This window comes from Panthera pardus, unplaced genomic scaffold (assembly GCF_024362965.1).
Source record: "Panthera pardus isolate Hobbes unplaced genomic scaffold, ASM2436296v1 HiC_scaffold_25, whole genome shotgun sequence".
NCBI classification, from domain to species: domain Eukaryota; kingdom Metazoa; phylum Chordata; class Mammalia; order Carnivora; family Felidae; genus Panthera; species Panthera pardus.
The window spans coordinates 28027542-28045300 of record NW_026526821.1 but is presented as its reverse complement, the minus strand read 5'-3'; the positions used below and the strand labels follow the sequence as shown (position 1 = coordinate 28045300).

At 54.8% G+C, this 17759-nt stretch overlaps 1 protein-coding gene across 1 annotated transcript in view; it reads left to right on the top strand.

The window, feature by feature from the left end:
- Window positions 1-14717, top strand: part of RSPO4 (R-spondin 4) — a 34792-nt gene extending 20075 nt beyond the window's left edge. Inside the window, exons 2-5 of the mRNA XM_019458922.2 lie at window positions 8508-8696; window positions 9180-9320; window positions 11069-11254; window positions 13661-14717. Coding sequence (XP_019314467.2) covers window positions 8508-8696; window positions 9180-9320; window positions 11069-11254; window positions 13661-13764 — 620 coding nt within the window. The 3' untranslated portion in view covers window positions 13765-14717. The remainder of the gene's footprint in view (window positions 1-8507; window positions 8697-9179; window positions 9321-11068; window positions 11255-13660) is intronic.
- Window positions 14718-17759: the final 3042 nt, after the last annotated feature.

Here is a 17759-nt window from a genome sequence, read left to right as displayed (position 1 = left end):
ACTGCCCAACGCTGTCTGCATGGGGCCCCCCTACAATGGTCTGGATCCTCCCCTGGGACAGAGCAGGACTGACCCAGGGTGGGGACTGGCCCTCCTCAGGTTGCACTGCCTCGGGGCAGGGGGTGGCATTCTCTTTTCACCCCCATCCTTCTCACCCCGAGGGAGAGCTTCAGGACAGCTGTGTTAAATCCTCTGTCGACCATGACACATGATGTTCTCACGCAAGACAGTTCCCCGGGCACACCCCAGTTAGGAAGAAACTCTACCCCCAAAAATGTTGACATCAAAATAAAACGTTCTGCACTGATTGCCCAAGCAAGTCCCGAATCACAAACAGCCACGAACGCATTGTAGGCGGTGATAGTAATATTCCTGAGTCGCTCATCGGTGTCAGGGTTTCTCAGGTCCTCACGACATTCACTGTAAGCTCAGCCAGTCTGATGCCTGTTTTGCAGGTGGGGAAACTGAAGCACAGAGAGGCTCAAGGACACCTGGGCAAGGATAAGGGGCAGAACTGGGATTTGAACCCACAGAGTCTGGCTCTTAACCCTACTCCAGTCTTCAAGCAGCGCCCGCATCCCCTGGGAACCTGTTAGCGATGCACGTTCTCAAGCCCTGCCCAGATCTGCTGCATCCACAACTCTGGGGGAGGCTCAGCCATCTGTGCTTTAATTTTTAAAATCTTTTAAAATGTTTTATTTATTTTTGAGAGAGAGAGAGAGAGAGATACAGAATCCGAAGCAGGCTCCAGGCTCTGAGCTGTCAGCACAGAGCCCAACGCAGGGCTCGAACCCACGAACCCACGAACCGTGAGATCATGACCTGAGCTGAAGTTAGATGCTTAACTGACTGAGCCACCCAGGCACCCAGCCACCTGTCCTTTAATAAGTCCAAGGTGAATCTGATGCATGCCCAGGTTTGGGAACCCCTGCTCTACATTGCTTTCTAGCATCAGTGAGTGAAGTGGGTATAACATAAACAGAAGCTCAAGGATGATAACCCAGAGCAGCTGACCTTTGCCCTCAGCAGCAGGGATAAGTAAAGGAAATGGTGGGGCAGAGTGGCGAGCCTGTGTCCCATCTAGGTAACTTCAACCGAGTATTGCCTTGAGGGAATGCAGGCACAGTGTTGGCAGATAGGCTGGCTTTTTCCAGAGAAGTCCAAATGTCCGCTTTTTATGTGAAATCTGATTTTTTAAATGTTAGCAATCTATTCAAATTAGGGTGGGGTTTTTTTTGGTTTTGTTTTGTTTTTTAAGTGTGGGGCTGGAGTTCTTAACTTGGGTATTGAGGGTGTTTCAGACTCGCTGTGGGCTGCTGAGGACATAAGCTTGCCTGGGAGGGCACGTAACTTTCACGGTCGTAGATGTCACCCTGTGCCTTTTGGCCCCTTCCAGGAAAGCTCTGCAGGCTGAAGGTGGGTGGGAGGCATGATATCGCAGAGGTGACCTTGACTCCACTTGAAATTCCCAAGTGGAAAAAAATATGGAGAGCACTTGCAAATGTTGAGCCATTGACTCCTCTTCCAACAAGGTGCCTGGGGGTGTTCTCAGGATGCGGTCACCCCGAGATTGGGAACCCTTGTTGGAAGACACAGGTCACTGCCTGATCCCCACAGAAAGGATAATATTGCCCTTCACCCAAGACCAAAGCTGCCTCCTCATGTCTGCCCTGAGCTCCTCACCTTCCAGACCATCTCCCTGGACCCTGCTGTTCACCAACCCCTCTGGTCTCCGTCTACCCACCTGTGAGAGGGAGGCGGGTCCAAATGTGGACTGACATCCCACCCTGGGCCCGTGACAGTGAGGGAACAGGAAAGGAACTTACACTTATAAAGAAGCACCTAGGCCCACAGATGATGGGGCTTCTGTGCCCAAGGTCACTCCATGAGTGGTGAAGCCAGGATTGGAACCTGGGCACCTGCACCGTAACACACGTCCTTAGCTTTTTGAGGGCACAAAACTGGTCATGGCTTCAATATAACAACAATAGCTGCCGTTTATGGGGGGCGGGGGCTGCTATGTGCTGAGCTCAAAGCCAAGTGGTTTTCATGGACCACCTCCCTCAATCATAAGAACCCTGCAAGATAAGCATCATCACCTCCATTTACATGAGAATAACTGAGCTCAGAGTTAAAGCGCTTTGCCCCCAGTCACACAGCTGTCCCCCAAAGCTCATAACCATTGAGCCCCTAGCACTGGACCTGACAGAGTCACATTGGTTGGATGCACGGACGAATGAATGAATGGATCACCCAAGCCTGGGCTCACGCATGCGCTCAGAGTAGTTACTAGCCCGCGTCTCTCGGTAAACTGCCAAGCCCGATGTCATCCATTCTGCTGTCATTTTCTCGGGGAAAGACGAAGGGACTCACATGTCATTTGAAACCCCTCCAACTGCTGGAGGAAAACCGGGCCATGCATTTTGGGCCTGGTATTTTGACTGGGGGAGGATGGCTGTGATCATGGGAGACAGTTGATACAGGAACTCACTGGGGTGTCATCCTCTCTGAGGACCCCCCCCCAAAAAAAACCCAGGGGGTGTTGCAAGTTGTGCTCAAATGCTTTCATTTAGAAATGTGCGTCTGAGCTGGGAGAGGCCAGTGATGAAGTCCAGGATCCAGCTGAGGTGTGGAAGAATCCAGGGGCTTTCAAAGTGTGCTCCCTAGAACCCGAGGGCCCGTGGGGAGCCATGGCAGTCAGGCTGGGTGGCCCGCGGTCCAGGCCCCTTGGCCTTGCTGAAGCAGAGCAGCTCTGCCGTGGTCTGTTGAGCCCCACATACCTGGTGAGCTGCATCGTTCTGATTGTGAGTTGATAGGAGGAGAGCTAGCTCAAGTGAAAAGCTATGGAGCTTGGAGCTTGGAGCTATGGGCTGAGCCCAGCCTTGAGGGAGCCTTGAGGGGTCTCCATCTTCCCAAATCCCAACAGAGCGGAAAAGAAAACGCATGCACATGCACACATACACACACCTGTTAACCACCACCACCACCACCACCCCCCAAAAATCTCAAGCCTAGCTCTTGTCGAGACACGTGCCTATGTCCGAACCAACCACTGTAGTCAAGGGCACCCAGTGTGGTGATTGCCCAAGTCTGGATTAAGCGCATCTGGGTGGAGAGACTCTATGTGAACCTCAAAGTCAGAGAGTGTGGAGGGATGGGGTCTCTATTAGCAAAGAAAGGGCCCACAGATGCTAGTGCCCGCCAAAGCTTCTCACACTTGGGCACTGCCTTGCCCTCCTGCAAATGTCCTCAGGTCAAGAGGCCAACCCAGACCATTTTCTGGTGGCCCAACGTCAAAATTCTCAAGAGAGGTGGTCTAATGGGCCCAGCTAGGAAGAGCCGTCAGTCCCTAGTTCAGTCCGTCCACCACTGGCCAGGGGACAGGGTCATGCAATCCAAGCTTGGTTGCCAGGTCTGCTTCTCAGGGAAAGGCAACTGTGAGCAGGAAAGACACATCCAGAACGCCTATCACATTTATTTTGGACTTACTGTAATGCACATTCCTGGACTCAGACCAAGCCTCCCTGGGGATTCTTACACACAGTCAAGTTTAAGAACTATCAAGTTCGGGTCTTTCTAAAGCAGCATGGTACAAATTCTAGTTGTCATCACTTATGATTCATAGCATTATCTTGTCTCTACAGCCATGACCTTGGGGAGGGGAGAAATAGCATTGCTCTTTCCGACACGTTCTAGAGATGTGATGAAAAGCCACAGACCATCAGCATTTAAAGTCATTACAACATAGAGGCACTAGAGGGCATCCTAGCCAACCACCAGGACCAAGGATGCAGGAGGAGGCAGAACCACCTGGGGTTGAAAGATGCTAGTGACATCTGTCCCCTATGTGTGCACCCATGTGCGCACGCACACACACACACACACACACACACACACACACACACACCCTCCGAAGTCAGGGGAGGGTCCTTATCAGGTTCTTTTGTCTTCGGCATGTCAAGATATCACTCTACAAATAGTGCTGTAGCTCTAATGGGGGCTTATTTGCTGCTTGGCTGCCTGACCTTGGGGAAGGCTCCACCCCTTCTGGCCTCAGGATCCCCAGTGAAACTGCAGGGGTCAGGCGAATGATCCCGAAGCTCTTCCCAGAGACTGGAAGAAGTTTTACTTTGCCCGTCTGCCACTTCTGTGGGCTTCAGCCCTCCCACCAGGCTGTGAGGTCCCATAACGGCAGGGGGCATGTGTGGCTCGTCCCTGTGGCCCCGGGCTCTGCCTGACAGAGTGGATCCCTGAACAAAATGCTCCAGGAGGGCAGCGGGGGCTGACTGCCGTGGGTCCCTGCCTCCACTGATTCTGCAGGACCCTGAAGGGTGTCTTTCGCCTCTTTGAGCCTGTTTCCTCCCCTGCATTGTGGACAAGGACCCCCAAGTTGGGGTGTGAATATGTCCACACGCTCAATGTGCAGGAAATATGATTTTGTTTTTCTGTAACTGAACATAACTTCTAATTTGAACTCCTGTTCTGCCAAGCGGCAGAGATCGCCTCAAGCCGATTGAGGGTCCCTTTGCCCTTTGTTGGTGGGGCTGCATCTCAGGTCCAGCGGCATTTCATAGCATCAAAGCACTGGGGAGAGGTACCCTGGTCTCCACTGACGTCACTCTGTGACCACCTGCATGGTTGAAGACCCCACATCATCAGTCGTTATCATGCGGTCCTCATGGCTTAACCAAGAGGATTGACACTTTCCTCCTTCTCCCAAGCGAGAATGTGAGGTAGACTGCCTTGGGCTAGTATGGCCTCGCGGTGGTCTCTCTGCCAGGTCCCTCTGCCGCCTGCACCTGCCCTGGCTCCTGCCTCCAAGTCTGCAGTCCCCGCAGGCCCACAAAGAAGGGGAGGAAAATAGAGCAGCTCTTCTTTGCAGGTCATTTGGCGGGTGGCACAGGACACTCCCACTGGAAGCCCATTGGTCAGAACTTAGATGTATCATCCCATACCACTGCAAAGGAGCCTGGGAAATGTAGTCTTTATTCTTGGAAGACATTAATTCGCTAAACAGGAGGGTTCCGTTATTGAGGAGGAGGGAGAATGAACATGGGGGGAGGGAGGACAACTTGCATAGCTCTCATGGCTGCAGGTCTCCACGGCTCTCAGAACTTCTGTCACCGTCCCCTGCCCAAGGCCTCAGCTTGAGGATGGGTCAGGGCTTGGGGAAGGAAGCTGGGAGGGGTGGGATTAGATGTCCTCTGCCCCCTTTTCCCTCCCCCAACCCACACACACAACAGAGGCTAAACATTTTTTAAAGTATATTTTTATTGTAAAGTAGCTCAACCCTACAGGCAAGAGTAAAAAACATAATGGACATTTGTACACCTGCCAGCCACTGGTAGCAAATGTTGCCATTTTCGTATTTGTTTCAGATTTTCAGAAATTACATATTACAGATTCAAGAGAAGTCTCCAGCCTTCTTCCCGAATCCCCTTTCCCACTTCTCACCTCACCTCGGAGGAGGAGCCACATTCTGAATTCAGTGTTTCATCGGTCCCCTGTGTCTTTTACTCTTAATACTAATTTAAGTATCGTAAATGACCCAGAGTATTGCTTTGCAGAGTTTGGAACTTGCTACGAATGGTCTCTTCCTGCGCGATTCATTATGTTCATTATGCCGTTTGCTTTCTTTGCTCTCAGCATCGTCTCTGAAATGTATCCATAATGACAGCTACAACTCAGCCTCAGGCATTTATCATGGGTCCTGGATGTGGAATGTGGCGAGCGTATATGGCTGCGTGCCAGCTGTGTTTCTCTCTTCTTTTGATACACGGGTTTTTGCAACTGTTTGCTATTCAGTGATGCTGCAGTGAACATCTCTGTTCATGTCTCTCTGGGCACAGACACCAGAGTCTCTCTGTCTCAGTGGTTCTGAGAGCATAGTCAGGGACCAGCAGCAACAGAGTAGCATCACCTGGAACCAGTTAGAAATACAAATTCTCAGCATCCCCTCGCCCCCCCCCCACCCAGATCTACTGAATCAGACACTCGGGGTGGAACCCAGCGCCGTGTGTTGTAACAAGCCCCCTCCAAGAGGCTGGTACAAGAATTTGAGAAGCTCTGCTCTAGGGTTTAGACCACAAGTCAAGTGGCTGTGTTCGGCAAAGGCACATCCTCAAATGTTCTAGATGCTGCTGGATTTTTCTCCAGCATTTACACTCTTATCAGAATGGAAAGTTTCCTTTCATCCTTGCCAGCCCTTTGTATTATCAGAATTTAACTTGTCTCCCGTTGGGCGGGAGGTGTGGGCTCTGTTCGTTTTTTCAGCCGAAGTTCTCTCTCTGGCCCCGGGGGTTCCCTCTTACGACATCACACCTTCTCTCCGCCCTCAGGTTCCTGCGGGTCTACAGCTTTGGAAACACGCAAACCTTGACTCTGCTCTTCCCAAGGACATTAGTGAGGGTTCTCAGTTGTAAGCAACAGCAAGGGGAGTTAGCAGCAGGATGTGGGGGGCTCCCAGAATCCAGGCAGCTGGAGATCAGGCTGGGAGAAATGCAGGATCCACACCACAGCGGGAAGGAGGGGAGGCAGAAAGGCCCCAGGCTGGTCTGGGCAGTCAGCTGGCTTCTACCTGGACCCTTATCCCCACATATCCTCCTTACTCTCTTTGTTCAACTCCCAGGACTCAGGGTCATGGGAATAATTATCTGATTGGTCAATGCCCAGTCACTGCCAACTTGAAGAAGGGCTTGGCCTCCTTGGTTTTTGTTCCAGGGGGACACCGGGATTTGCCCTTCTCCAGGTTCTTTCACACAATGGGGAATTCCTCTAAAAGGCAGGTCGGGCCCCAACAGAAAGGGAGGGCAGAGCTGGAAAGTCAAGAACATCCTGTGCTGAGTGGGCATGGGCTCAGTGAGCCGAGATGTGTAACTGGTGTATTAAGCAGTCTGACCTTAAATGGGGTATAAACGTGGAACAGTTGAATGTGTCCCCAGGGCACCTGGGTGGCTCAGGCAGAAAAGCATCCAATTTCGGCTCAGGTCACGATCTCGCAGTTTGTGAGTTCGAGCCCCACGTTGGGCTCTGTGCTGACAGCTCGGAGCCTGGAGCCTGCTTCAGATTCTGTGTCTCCCTCTCTCGCTGCCCCTCCCCAGCTCACGCTCTGTCTCTCTCTCCAAAATGAATAAACATTAAAAAATATATATTTTTAATGTGTCCCCAATCACCTCGAAGAAGCTGCTTGATCCTTCGTGACACCAGGTCACTTTCTGACTCTCCTCGGCTCCTGCCTTCCATGGTTTCCCTTGCTGCCTCTCACCGGGACACTTGCCATCAACCAGCCTGCCTGGGTAAGGCAATGGCAAGAGCACCGAAGCCTGGGTACTTCTAAGGGGCCCTTGCCACCGAGAAGCCCCTCGTGCTTGCCATGAGGGATGTGCAGGCTCTTTCACTGCTGCCCACCCACTCAGCCCTGCCCTTCTCTCCCTTGGCCTCTTTTCTCTGCTCAGAGAGGCCTGGAAAGGGGCAGATCTGCAGGGCTGCAACACAAGTGAGTGTCCCCCCGGGGCATGAGAAGCTGGTCACCTCTTTTTGCAGACACCCTGTCTCTGTGAGGAGCACCCTGCCTCTCTCCTCAATTGGTTTTGGGGGTTGGGAACAGAAGGAAAGCCACAGCAATCCGCCCCACCACCCCCCCCCCCCAGGCTGACAATTCCAGTCTCCCATGAGCCCCTCTCTCTAAGTGGTCAGCTTAATCAGGTGATGGCCAGGATAGCAAGGACCACCCCCCCCACCATGAGCCTGGGAGAAAATCTCTTTCTAGAGGATTCTCCATCTCCTTCTTCCCAGCTTTGGGTCTGGTTGCTGATTCTGGGGCAACAAAAATTTTCTTTCCTCAACTTGCTACGCTTGATGATGTTGGGAGCCCTTGATGGTGGTGACAGGCAGGAACGGAGTATTGTTCGGACCCGCCGCAGGGGGCCAAGGGTCTCCCCCACCCCCACATGCACGTGCACCCCACCCCCCACACGCTCAAAAATACACACCATCTCCCTGAAGGTTAAGTTTGTCTGTGAGTTATAGACAACTCCAGATGACAATGGTTTAACCAAAAGAGACATTGATTTCTCTCTCTTGTAAGTCGGCACAGGCAGTCCAGGGCTGGCACAGTAGTTCTACCTTCCTCGGGGACCCAGGCTCTTTTGCTTTTCTTTCTCTGCCATCCTCAACACGTGGTTCCTACTTCATGGTCCAGAATGGCTGCTTGAGTTCCGGCCATCATGTTCACGTTCCAACAACAGGAAGGATGAGGGGGTGACATGGGGCCCACTCGTGCTTGTTAAGGCAGCTTTTGAGAGGTTGCACACGTTGCTCTCCCTTATACCCCAGTGGCCAGATTGGGGTCACGTGATCATACCTGGCCGTGGGGGAAATGTTGTTCATCTGGGTGGCCGTGTGTTCAGTTAATACGCTCCGCGAGGCAGTCTGAGCTGCTCACCTACGTGGTTTGACTCTCTCTCCCTCCCCCTCCCCCTCACCTCCCACCCCGGCCTGGCTGGCAGCGGGCACTGGTCTGGGGGGCAACTGCACGGGCTGCGTCATCTGCTCCGAGGAGAACGGCTGTTCCACGTGCCAGCAGAGGTTGTTCCTGTTCATCCGCCGGGAAGGTATCCGCCAGTACGGCAAGTGTGTGCATGACTGTCCCTCTGGCTACTTCGGCGTCCGCGGCCAGGAGTTCAACAGGTGCAAAAGTACGTGGTTCCTCCCTTGTCCTGTGCTCGTGCTGGGCCCCTGAGGCCTCCGGCCCATATCCTCCCCGCCTCCCCCACCACCCCGACACGGCCACAGGGCAAGTGGTTTGTGCCTGAGCCCAGACTCTGGGATTTCAGGCGGGGTTTCGGGCTGACTCCGAAGCCGCAAGCAAGTCAGTGTCCTGTCTGGTCTCAGCGCTAAGGGGGCAGGGAACCTTCGCCTCCACCCTATGCGCTGTGTGGCCTTGGGCGTGTTAACTCGCGCCCTCTGGACCTAGCTCAAACGAGAAAAGGGGTCCTAAGTCCTGACTCTGCTTTGCATGGCGACCTGGGACAAACCATGGCCATTGTTGAGCTTTGATGGAAATGGGGCAGAAAGTCCGCACTCCCAGCCTAGATTTGCTATGTGACGACATCAGACGAGCCGCTTGCCCTCTCCGAGGGCAGCCGCCCTCACCGCGGGTGACCTTGGCTCTGTTGCAGAATGTGGGGCCACGTGTGAGAGCTGCTTCAGCCAGGACTTCTGCATCCGGTGCAAGAGGCGGTTTTACCTGTACAAGGGGAAGTGTCTGCCCACCTGCCCGCTGGGCACCGCGGCCCAGCCCAGCACGCGGGAGTGCCAGGGTGAGTGGGGGCCTCCTCGCCCCGCCTGCTTCCCTGCAGGGCCCGGTGCTGGGGGGGGGTCAGGAGAGCCGGAAGAACCTTAAGAGAATGTCGCGTGGTGAGTGGAGGCCCAACAGGTGACGTCAGGCACACAGAGGGAGCCTCCAGTACCGTCACTGTGATTTGCGGCTTCGCTGTCCTTGCCAGCGGGAGGCAGCAGAGTTCACGAGAAAAGTACTGCCGAGGAATAAGACAGACCCGGGTTCACATCCTTTTCACTTGTCCCCTTCGCCTCTCCCTGAGCCTGGCTAACCTCCCCACCCCTACTTCAAGCTTCAGGTCAGGAGTCACCTCCTCCAGGAAGTCTTCCAGCTCCCCCCAGGCCCCTGGGGCCCATGCCTCCTCTGGGCTCCGGCACCTGCCTGTGCTTCCTCCCGTTACCGCAGGAGCACCCTGCCCTTCCCGCCTGACTTTTCTAGGCAGTGAACTCTGGGAGGCAGAGCCAGTCGGTCTGGTCACCACTGCCACTCAGCACCTAGCACAGCATGAGGCACACAGTAGGTGCTCAGTCCCTGCTGGTCAAGTCAACACATCTAGCAAAAGGACCGTTGTTCTCAGGTCTGGAGACCTGGCTTCTGGGCCCGATCGGGTCTGAAACGCTTACAGTGTTCTGATGTTGAACCCCCTTCTCTGTTCCCTTAGCGGGCCCCTTACCTACTCAAGGCCTCAGTGGCCTCATCTGCAAAATGGGGGTATCCCATAGCTGCCCTGTTCTTTGCCTACTTCTCAGGGGCTCTTAAAAGAATCAAATGTGAAAATATAATATATATATTTTTATATATTTATGATGTATATATATTTATATATATTTATGATGTATATATTTATATTTATAAGTAAATATAAATATATACATCATAAATATATATTTATATTAATAAATATATATATTTATATACATTTATAATATATATTTATAATATTTCTATTATGTTTTTATATTTTATATATTTATATACTTATATTTATTATAGAAATATATAAATATATTATAAATATATAAATATAAAAAATATATATGTTCACATTTGATTCATATATATATGATATGATTTGATATATATGTACATATATATATATATATATATATATATATGGGTTTTTTTAAAGTTGTTTCCTACTGAGAACGTTCATGTCCCATGACCTCATTTTTCCTCACAACAGCACTGCACGGCTTCCACCTTCCACAGCCCATCAAAGGCACATGATCAAGGTCGAAGCAGTGTCTCGGCCCTGAGGGCCTCCCAGCAGACCTTCTGGCCTCTTCGCCTGGCCCTCCTCCTCCCAGCCTTCACCCTGCCCCTGCTCTAGCTGCCATCCCTCAGACTCGGTCTGCCAGGCCCCCAGGGCTGTGCACACCTACCCTCATGGTGCTTCCTTCCGGTTCCACTGGATCACCTCCTCTCCCTTTAGCCCCTCTGTCATCTCCTGGGGGAAGTCTTCCCCTCTAAAGCCAGTGGTCACCCCCCACCCCCTTCCCCCCCGCATCTGGCCTGGGCATGCTTTAGTCTAACACCCATCCCGGGCTCTCATAAATAGATATTTAAGTGTCTCCCCTCTGCTCCTTGTGAGAGCTTGCAAACCCCTTGCATGTGGAGACGGCGTTCGGGGAACGGGACCCCTCAGACCCTGCCCTTGGATCTGAAGGACACTCACTGCCAGCTGACCAGAACTGTCTATCTGTCTGTCTGTCTGTCTCCACCCAACAGAAGAATGTGAGCTGGGCCCCTGGGGCAGCTGGAGCCCTTGCATGCACAACGGGAAGACCTGTGGCTCGGCCTGGGGCCTGGAGACCCGGGTGCGGGAGGCCGGCCGGGCTGGGAAGGACGAGGCAGATACCTGCCAGGTGCTGTCGGAGTCACGGAAATGTCCCATCCAGAGGCCCTGCCCAGCAGGTGAGCACCAGGCCGGCATTCGGGGCTGCAGTGGGCAGGGCCCACGGGGGATTTGAGCAGCTGGGGACATTGCCTGCCCAAATAGTGCCTGTAAAGCTGCCCGAAAGTCCAAGAGTAGCCATTCCTTCCCATGGGCTAAGCATCGCCCGCCCCGGTGTCCTTCCTGGCTGGGGTCAGTCCCAGCTATTAAAGCCACTGACTTAAAGAGAAGAGAGGCCGCGGAGGGTGGTAGGTACGTCGTGAACAGTGAGTAGCAATAATGCGCAGGGGGCCAGCATTAACTGTGCATCTGCTATTGCCGTGGGCAGTGTGCTAATTCTCCACCTTCGGGTCATTTAATCTGCACCATGACTCGATGGTGTGGAATCGTTACCATCCCCCTTCAACAGATGAGGAGATCGGGGCCCAGAGAGGTTGTCACTTGCCTCAGGGTCATGCAGCTAGGAAAGTGTGGACCTGGGATCCAAACATAGGTCTGTGTGCAAAGAGGAATCTAGAGTCACACTTCAGTGTAAGGAACCCAGAGCCAGGTCACGGGGGGCCACACAGCTGGCATGTGGTGGGGCCAGGACTCGAGCCCAGGGACACGCCTGATTTCAGGAGCACTTGTAGTCTGGGTTGGGAGTGCAGACAGCAGAGCTGGGCGGCCGGGGACAGAGGGTGAGGTTGAGAGGGGACTGGGGAAACTAAGACCCCAGGCCCGTGAAAACACCCACACGGACAGACGGACAGACGGAAAGTTCTCCACAACACTTGATACTTTGGCCACGCCTGTCACGGCACATGATTGCTGGTGGTGATTGGCAATGGAGGGACAGAGAGAGAGGAAATGTCTTCCCATAGGTGATGATGATGATGATGATGATGAATGAAGAATGAATGACAGCAGCAAACATTCATGCGCTGGGCCCTGTGGTCAGTGCTCTGTAAACCGATGCCTTTCGTCCTCACGACAACCCTACTGTGGGCTACTTGTATCCTCCGGGGCTCAGCTCAAAGTCCCCTCCGCAGAGAGGCCCTCCACGACTGCCCCTGCCGAGAGACACCACCCGTGTCTGGGACCGCCATCCCGTGGTGTCACAGCGCTTACTTCCTCCCAAAATGATGGCACACACTCTTGTGCTGCCTTGTTTAGTGTCTGTCTTCCTTACTAGAATGCGTCCCCGGTGAAAGCCGAGTCTTTGTCTGCCTTGTTCACGGCTGCCTCTCCAGGGCCTAGAACAGGGCCTGGCACACAGCAGGTGCTCAGTTAACATTTGTTGAGGAGTGGATGGGTGGGTGGATGGGAGGAAGGTGGGCCAATATCAGGCAGGCAGAGGGAAGGGCTGGGGACCCCACACCACTCACCCCACCCTCCTAACTTCAAAGCTGGCACAGCCACTCAGGCAGTGGCCACCCTTCATCCCCCAGATGCTTATGTCATTTCAGCTGACACAGCCAGCCCCGGAGTTTAGAGTGGGAGCCTGGCCTAAGCAACCCCTAAGGGTTCAGGAGTGGGTGAAGGGAGGCCCAGAGGTGGGCAGCCTCATCTAAGAGGATGACCCAGAATCTGCCCTGAGGGGTAAGTGGAGGCAGGAAGGCTGGGGGGAGAAGGTGTGGTCTTTTCCTCCACGTGAGCCGGGAGCCACTTGAAAGTGACACCAGGAAGTCCAACCCAGACTATGTCACCAGCCAAGCAAGGTCCCTGTTGGGCCTCAGTCACTTTATCTGAGAAATGGGACGAATCAGATGTTTGTGCTAGAAACTCATCCCCGCCGCAGGGTTGGGGGACTGGGGGTACAGTAGGGTCAAGGTTCCCAGGTAGGTCTGGGGTTTGCAGGCCAGGCCACCCCTCCCCACAGCACAGACTGTCATATGGGGGCGGTGGGGCCGTGCCTGCTCCCACACCTGCGGGACGTGGCTGCATGCAGGGGTGCTGGCTGAATGCTACTGTCCTCGTCGTCTGAGGCCAGAGCTGGGGCCCGAAGGTGAGTGGGGGAGCTGGTGCCGGGACCCGGGCAAAAGGTATGGAGTCTCCAGCTTGAAGCCTTGTAAACTGCAAAGTGAGTGCCCCCAGGAGGGTCATGGGCACCCCCCCGCGAGGCCGCCCTAAGTCCTGACTGGCCCCCTCGCCCCATGCAAACCTCTGGGCCTGGCCAGGCCACATGCCCAGCATGGTGGGGGCGGGGGTGCCCTCAGCCAGTCAGTGCCCCTCCTCACCCGCTAGGGAAGTGGGAGCAGTGGTCCATGTCGGGTAAGTTCCCCCGCAGTCCACGCTCCAAAGTGGAGTGATTGTAAGGTCAGCACCCAAAGGTGGTTCTGAGCCCCGCTCAGGGAGAGTGGGGGCCCACCCTCATCTGGAAGGATGGAGGGGCCTCCCGGGGCCCCGAATGGCCTCAGAAACAACACCCTGTGCTCTCGGTGCAGAGAAGAGCCCCAGCCAGAAGAAGGGCCGGAGAGACGGGCGCCCGCGCAAGGACAGGAGGCTGGACCGCACGCTGGACGTGAGGCCCCGCCAGCCGACCGCCTGAGGAGCCCCAGAGCTGCAGCCCCCAGCGCCCCGCGCCTCCCGCTCCAGCCCTTTCCACCGCGGTTGCTGCTGCTGCTTTGTCCTTGCCTCTCTCCACCCCCTGTCCCTGTGCCCTTCCACCTTCCCTGTTTCTCTTTCTGATACTCCTTCATCTCTCTTCCTCTCCTCCCTCCCTCTAATCCTCTCCCTTCTTACTCATTTCCCTTTTATCTACCTGCCTTTCTTTTCCTTTTCCCCTGCTTTCCTTCCTGTTCTTCACCGTGTCCTCTGTGTCTCTTCTCTCTCTCCCTCTCTCTCTCTCACACACACGCACACGCACACACTTTGAGAGACCGACCGTCTGTGCCTTGCTCCCCAGATGCTCTATCTACTTCTTAAAGAAAGCAAACCACTTTTTCTAGGCCTTACCCTGACCTTGTCCTGACCCCAGCTTCGCAGAGAAGGGGTTTCCAAGGGCAGGGCCCAGGTCGCAGTACAGGCAGGCTGCTTGCGTCCGGACAGCCCCGCTTCTGCTCCAGAGGAGACCCCAGAACCCAGGGCTGTGAGTGCCCCCTGCTCAGGCCAATCCCTGGAGGCCATTTCCACGGCCCTTGGTCACTAGCTCGCATAGGAAGCCCCAGAAGAGGCCATCAAAGCTGGAAGGAATTTTGAGATTATCCAGGCTGCTCTGTTCCCCACCCTGGAGCCCCCTGTTGTACTCATGGGGAAACTGAGGCCCAAGAAGGGACTTGCCCAAGGTCACCCAGGGAACCCAGGTGCTAGACTTTTTACTTATTGGCTGCCCTGCAGGGCACAACTCTGGGGGCCTTTGGAGAGGAGATGAAGGAAGGAGCAAGGGAAGGGGCAGGAGCGAGGGAAGATTCTCCCACTCCCCCATGCCACCACTGAACCCTGTGCACTCGTATTTCACTGTGACAACCTCACACACCCAGGAAGAACACTGGGGGGGGGGGGGGCGGGTCTCCAGTTAGACCTAGTTGAGAAGTGGGTTTGTTCTCACTGCCTGTCATTCCACCATCATGGTACCAACCTCCTCCTCCTTGGCCTCCCGGATTCTCCAGAAGGGGGGCTCCCAGCTTGCCCTGGCATTACCTGCTGGCCTGAACTGAGAAGGTCCAGTAGCTAGGAGCTTTGAGGGTCTGGGGTGGCCTGGGGACGGGGTGTGTGCAGGCTGGAAGAGAGGCTGAAAGGGACAAAGTAGCACTCCCCCACCCCACAAGAGTGTCCACCTGCAGGCTTCCCTCTGCCTGGCACACCCTCTGAACACCCCCCAAAGGCCCACCCTCACTCCTAGCTCCCCTCCTCCTCCCTGAGGACAGCCACAGCCCTTCCTTGCCTGGCCAGACTACCAGCTTCTCTTCTGCAAAGTTTGTGCCTCTGAAATGCTCTATTGTCGTTGTTTCAAGATCCCGACTTTTTTTTTTTTTTTAATAAAGAGAAAAGAAAAAAGAAATTTGCAAGTGCTTCTTGGGCATCAGGCGGGTGTTACAAAACCATGATGCTGATGAGTTTGGAGTAGCCGAATCTAAACCATGTGGGGCGGTCTTCCCTGGAATGCGCAGAGGGCCTGGGTGTGTGGGGGACGAAGGGGGTGCTGAAAGAAGAGAAGGGGCCCACAGTCCCCCAGGCTCCTCTCAAGAAGGAGGCTTAGCCACAGACAGAAGACAGTAGCACTGTCGGCCCCCACCCCCAGCACCTCTCGGCCCCATGAATCACAGGAGGGGCTGGGGAGGCCCAGGAGGCACGACCATCCTAAGGAGCCATCTCAATCCCCTGGGCTGCTGGTGAGAGTGGCTTTAGCACTGGGGGCCCAGGTTCAAGTCCCAGCCTGCCACCAGCCATCTGTGGGCTTTAGGCCAAGTCATTTTTTCTTTCTGGGCCTCAGCTCCCCCCCACCCCCACCCAATCTGATGGATGCAGAGGGGGCCTGACCAGATAGAAGCCGTTGCCCGAATAGGAGTGGCCCAACAGCATCTTCTGGAGCCCTTTTTGTAAAAATTCAGATTCCAGGGCCGTACCCCAGGCCTACCAGTCTCCAACAAGTTTGGGGGGCAGACAGTGGGAGCCAACGACCCATTCCAGGACAAGCTCAGCGGAAAGGGTGGCTCTCGGGTGACTTAGAATCCCAGCTGCCATTTTGATTCTGAAAGCGGGGCTCAGCAACGTGGTTCTTCGGAGTCTCACGTGTGTATCTCTCCTCTATACAGTTTTCTGGTGAGATTTGAATTCTAGGATGCCAGATGCTATTCCACAGAGAAAACAAGGCTTGGCCTGAGCGGAGGAGTTGCTGTTCAGCCCTCCCGCCCAGCTCCGCCACGCTGCACCGGCCACCCCCAGAGCCCGCTCCGCAGGCAGACTCCCCACCCGGGAGCTCACGGTGTCCCGGTTCCCCCGGACCCGCACCACGGCCCTGCCTGTCATTCCCACCTCCTGTCCCTAGAGGGCGCCGCCCAACCAGGAACAGCGCTGCAGGCGCGCTTGCAGCCAGGCACTTTTTAGAAACAGGGGGACGCAAGGCTTTTCTCTTCTATGGGACCGGTGGGCAGGAGGGGGGGGGGGGTGGATGACGGGGGGGAGGCCGCCTCCCGCCTGAGGCTGGACGACAACAGACAACAGTTGCAATGGTGAAACCACTCACAACAGTGAAGGCCCAGGGCTCAGACCCTCCCTCGCACAGAGGGGACAGGGATTCATCCTACAGTGGTAATGGAGACTGTAGCAGTTCCTGACCTCCCGGCCTCCAGTCCCCAGTGACTCGGGGAGTTCTATCTCTCCCATGTTCACGTATGGAGGATTTCAGACCATCCTGTGCGGCCCATCAGACTCAGGAAACGTGCATGCTTCTGAGAACAAAAGCAGCAGTAGTGATACTGACGATTAATGATCGGAATGTCTTAAACGTAATTAACACGACCCAGGGCTTTTGGGGGCAGTATCTTCTTTCCTTTGCTTTTCTCTCTTCTATGTAGATCACCTTTCCAAATTCCCCCTGTGTGCGTGCCTTTCCGCGTCATCTCCTGCCGCTTCACAGCAGCGCTGCAAGCTAACTTACAGAAGGGGAAACTGAGGCTCGAGTTAAAGTCGCTCAAAATTTACCAGTCTCACCTCGCCATCGGTTCAGTAAATATGCACCAAGGCGCTGCTGTGTGCCTGGGACTGTGCTGGGTGCTGGTGATAAAGACCCAAGACCTTGTCCCTGGAGCTTTCCAGTCTGTACTCAAGTCAGTTACAATGGCGTGACAGGGCTGCGCACCGCGCCGCCCCCGCCCCCCCCCCCCCAGGCGACAGGATCTGGGAGGAGGGACAGCAAATGCGTCTACACAGCCCAAGGGGGCTCAGGGAGCACCTCCTCCAGGGCCAGATGGACAGGCTGGGAACGGAAGCCGGACACGGTTCTGGAGGGGGCCCAGCTCCGGGAAACAGGCTGTGCAAATGCCCGGAGTAGAAGCTGTTGGTGGAGGTGCCCACCCCAGAATGTGCAAGCTTCCTAGGCCCCCGACCCTGGGATCCAAGGACTCAGCCCTGGGATCTCTTGCTTCTCCACCTTGCCCTCCAACTGCCAGCCTTCCCCATAGTCTTCCATTCAACTGGACACTCACCACCCACGAGGCTAAATAGATCAGCCAGCCAGACCCGGGACTGAAGAAGCCAGCTCGGAAGTGACTCCTGCAGCCCTTAGCTGCACAGTCTGCCTAGCTAAGGCCCCAGCGGAGAGAATCTGCCCTCTCTGAACTCCTGATCCTCAGGACTCACAAGCATAATAAAATGGTTGCTGCTTTCTGTGCCTGAGGTTTGGAAGCTTTGTTTTGCAGCAACAGACAACTGGAATGGGGGTGAAGAGGGGTGAGGCAGGGAAGAGCCTCGCAGGAAGGCCAGAAATTTCACCTGCGGGCCACTGACCAGCTCTGAGCCCTTAGGCAAGATCCTGTCCATCTCTCCGTGCCTCAGTTTCCTCCTCTGTAAAAGGGGACAAGAAGAGTATCTCTCATGGTGTCA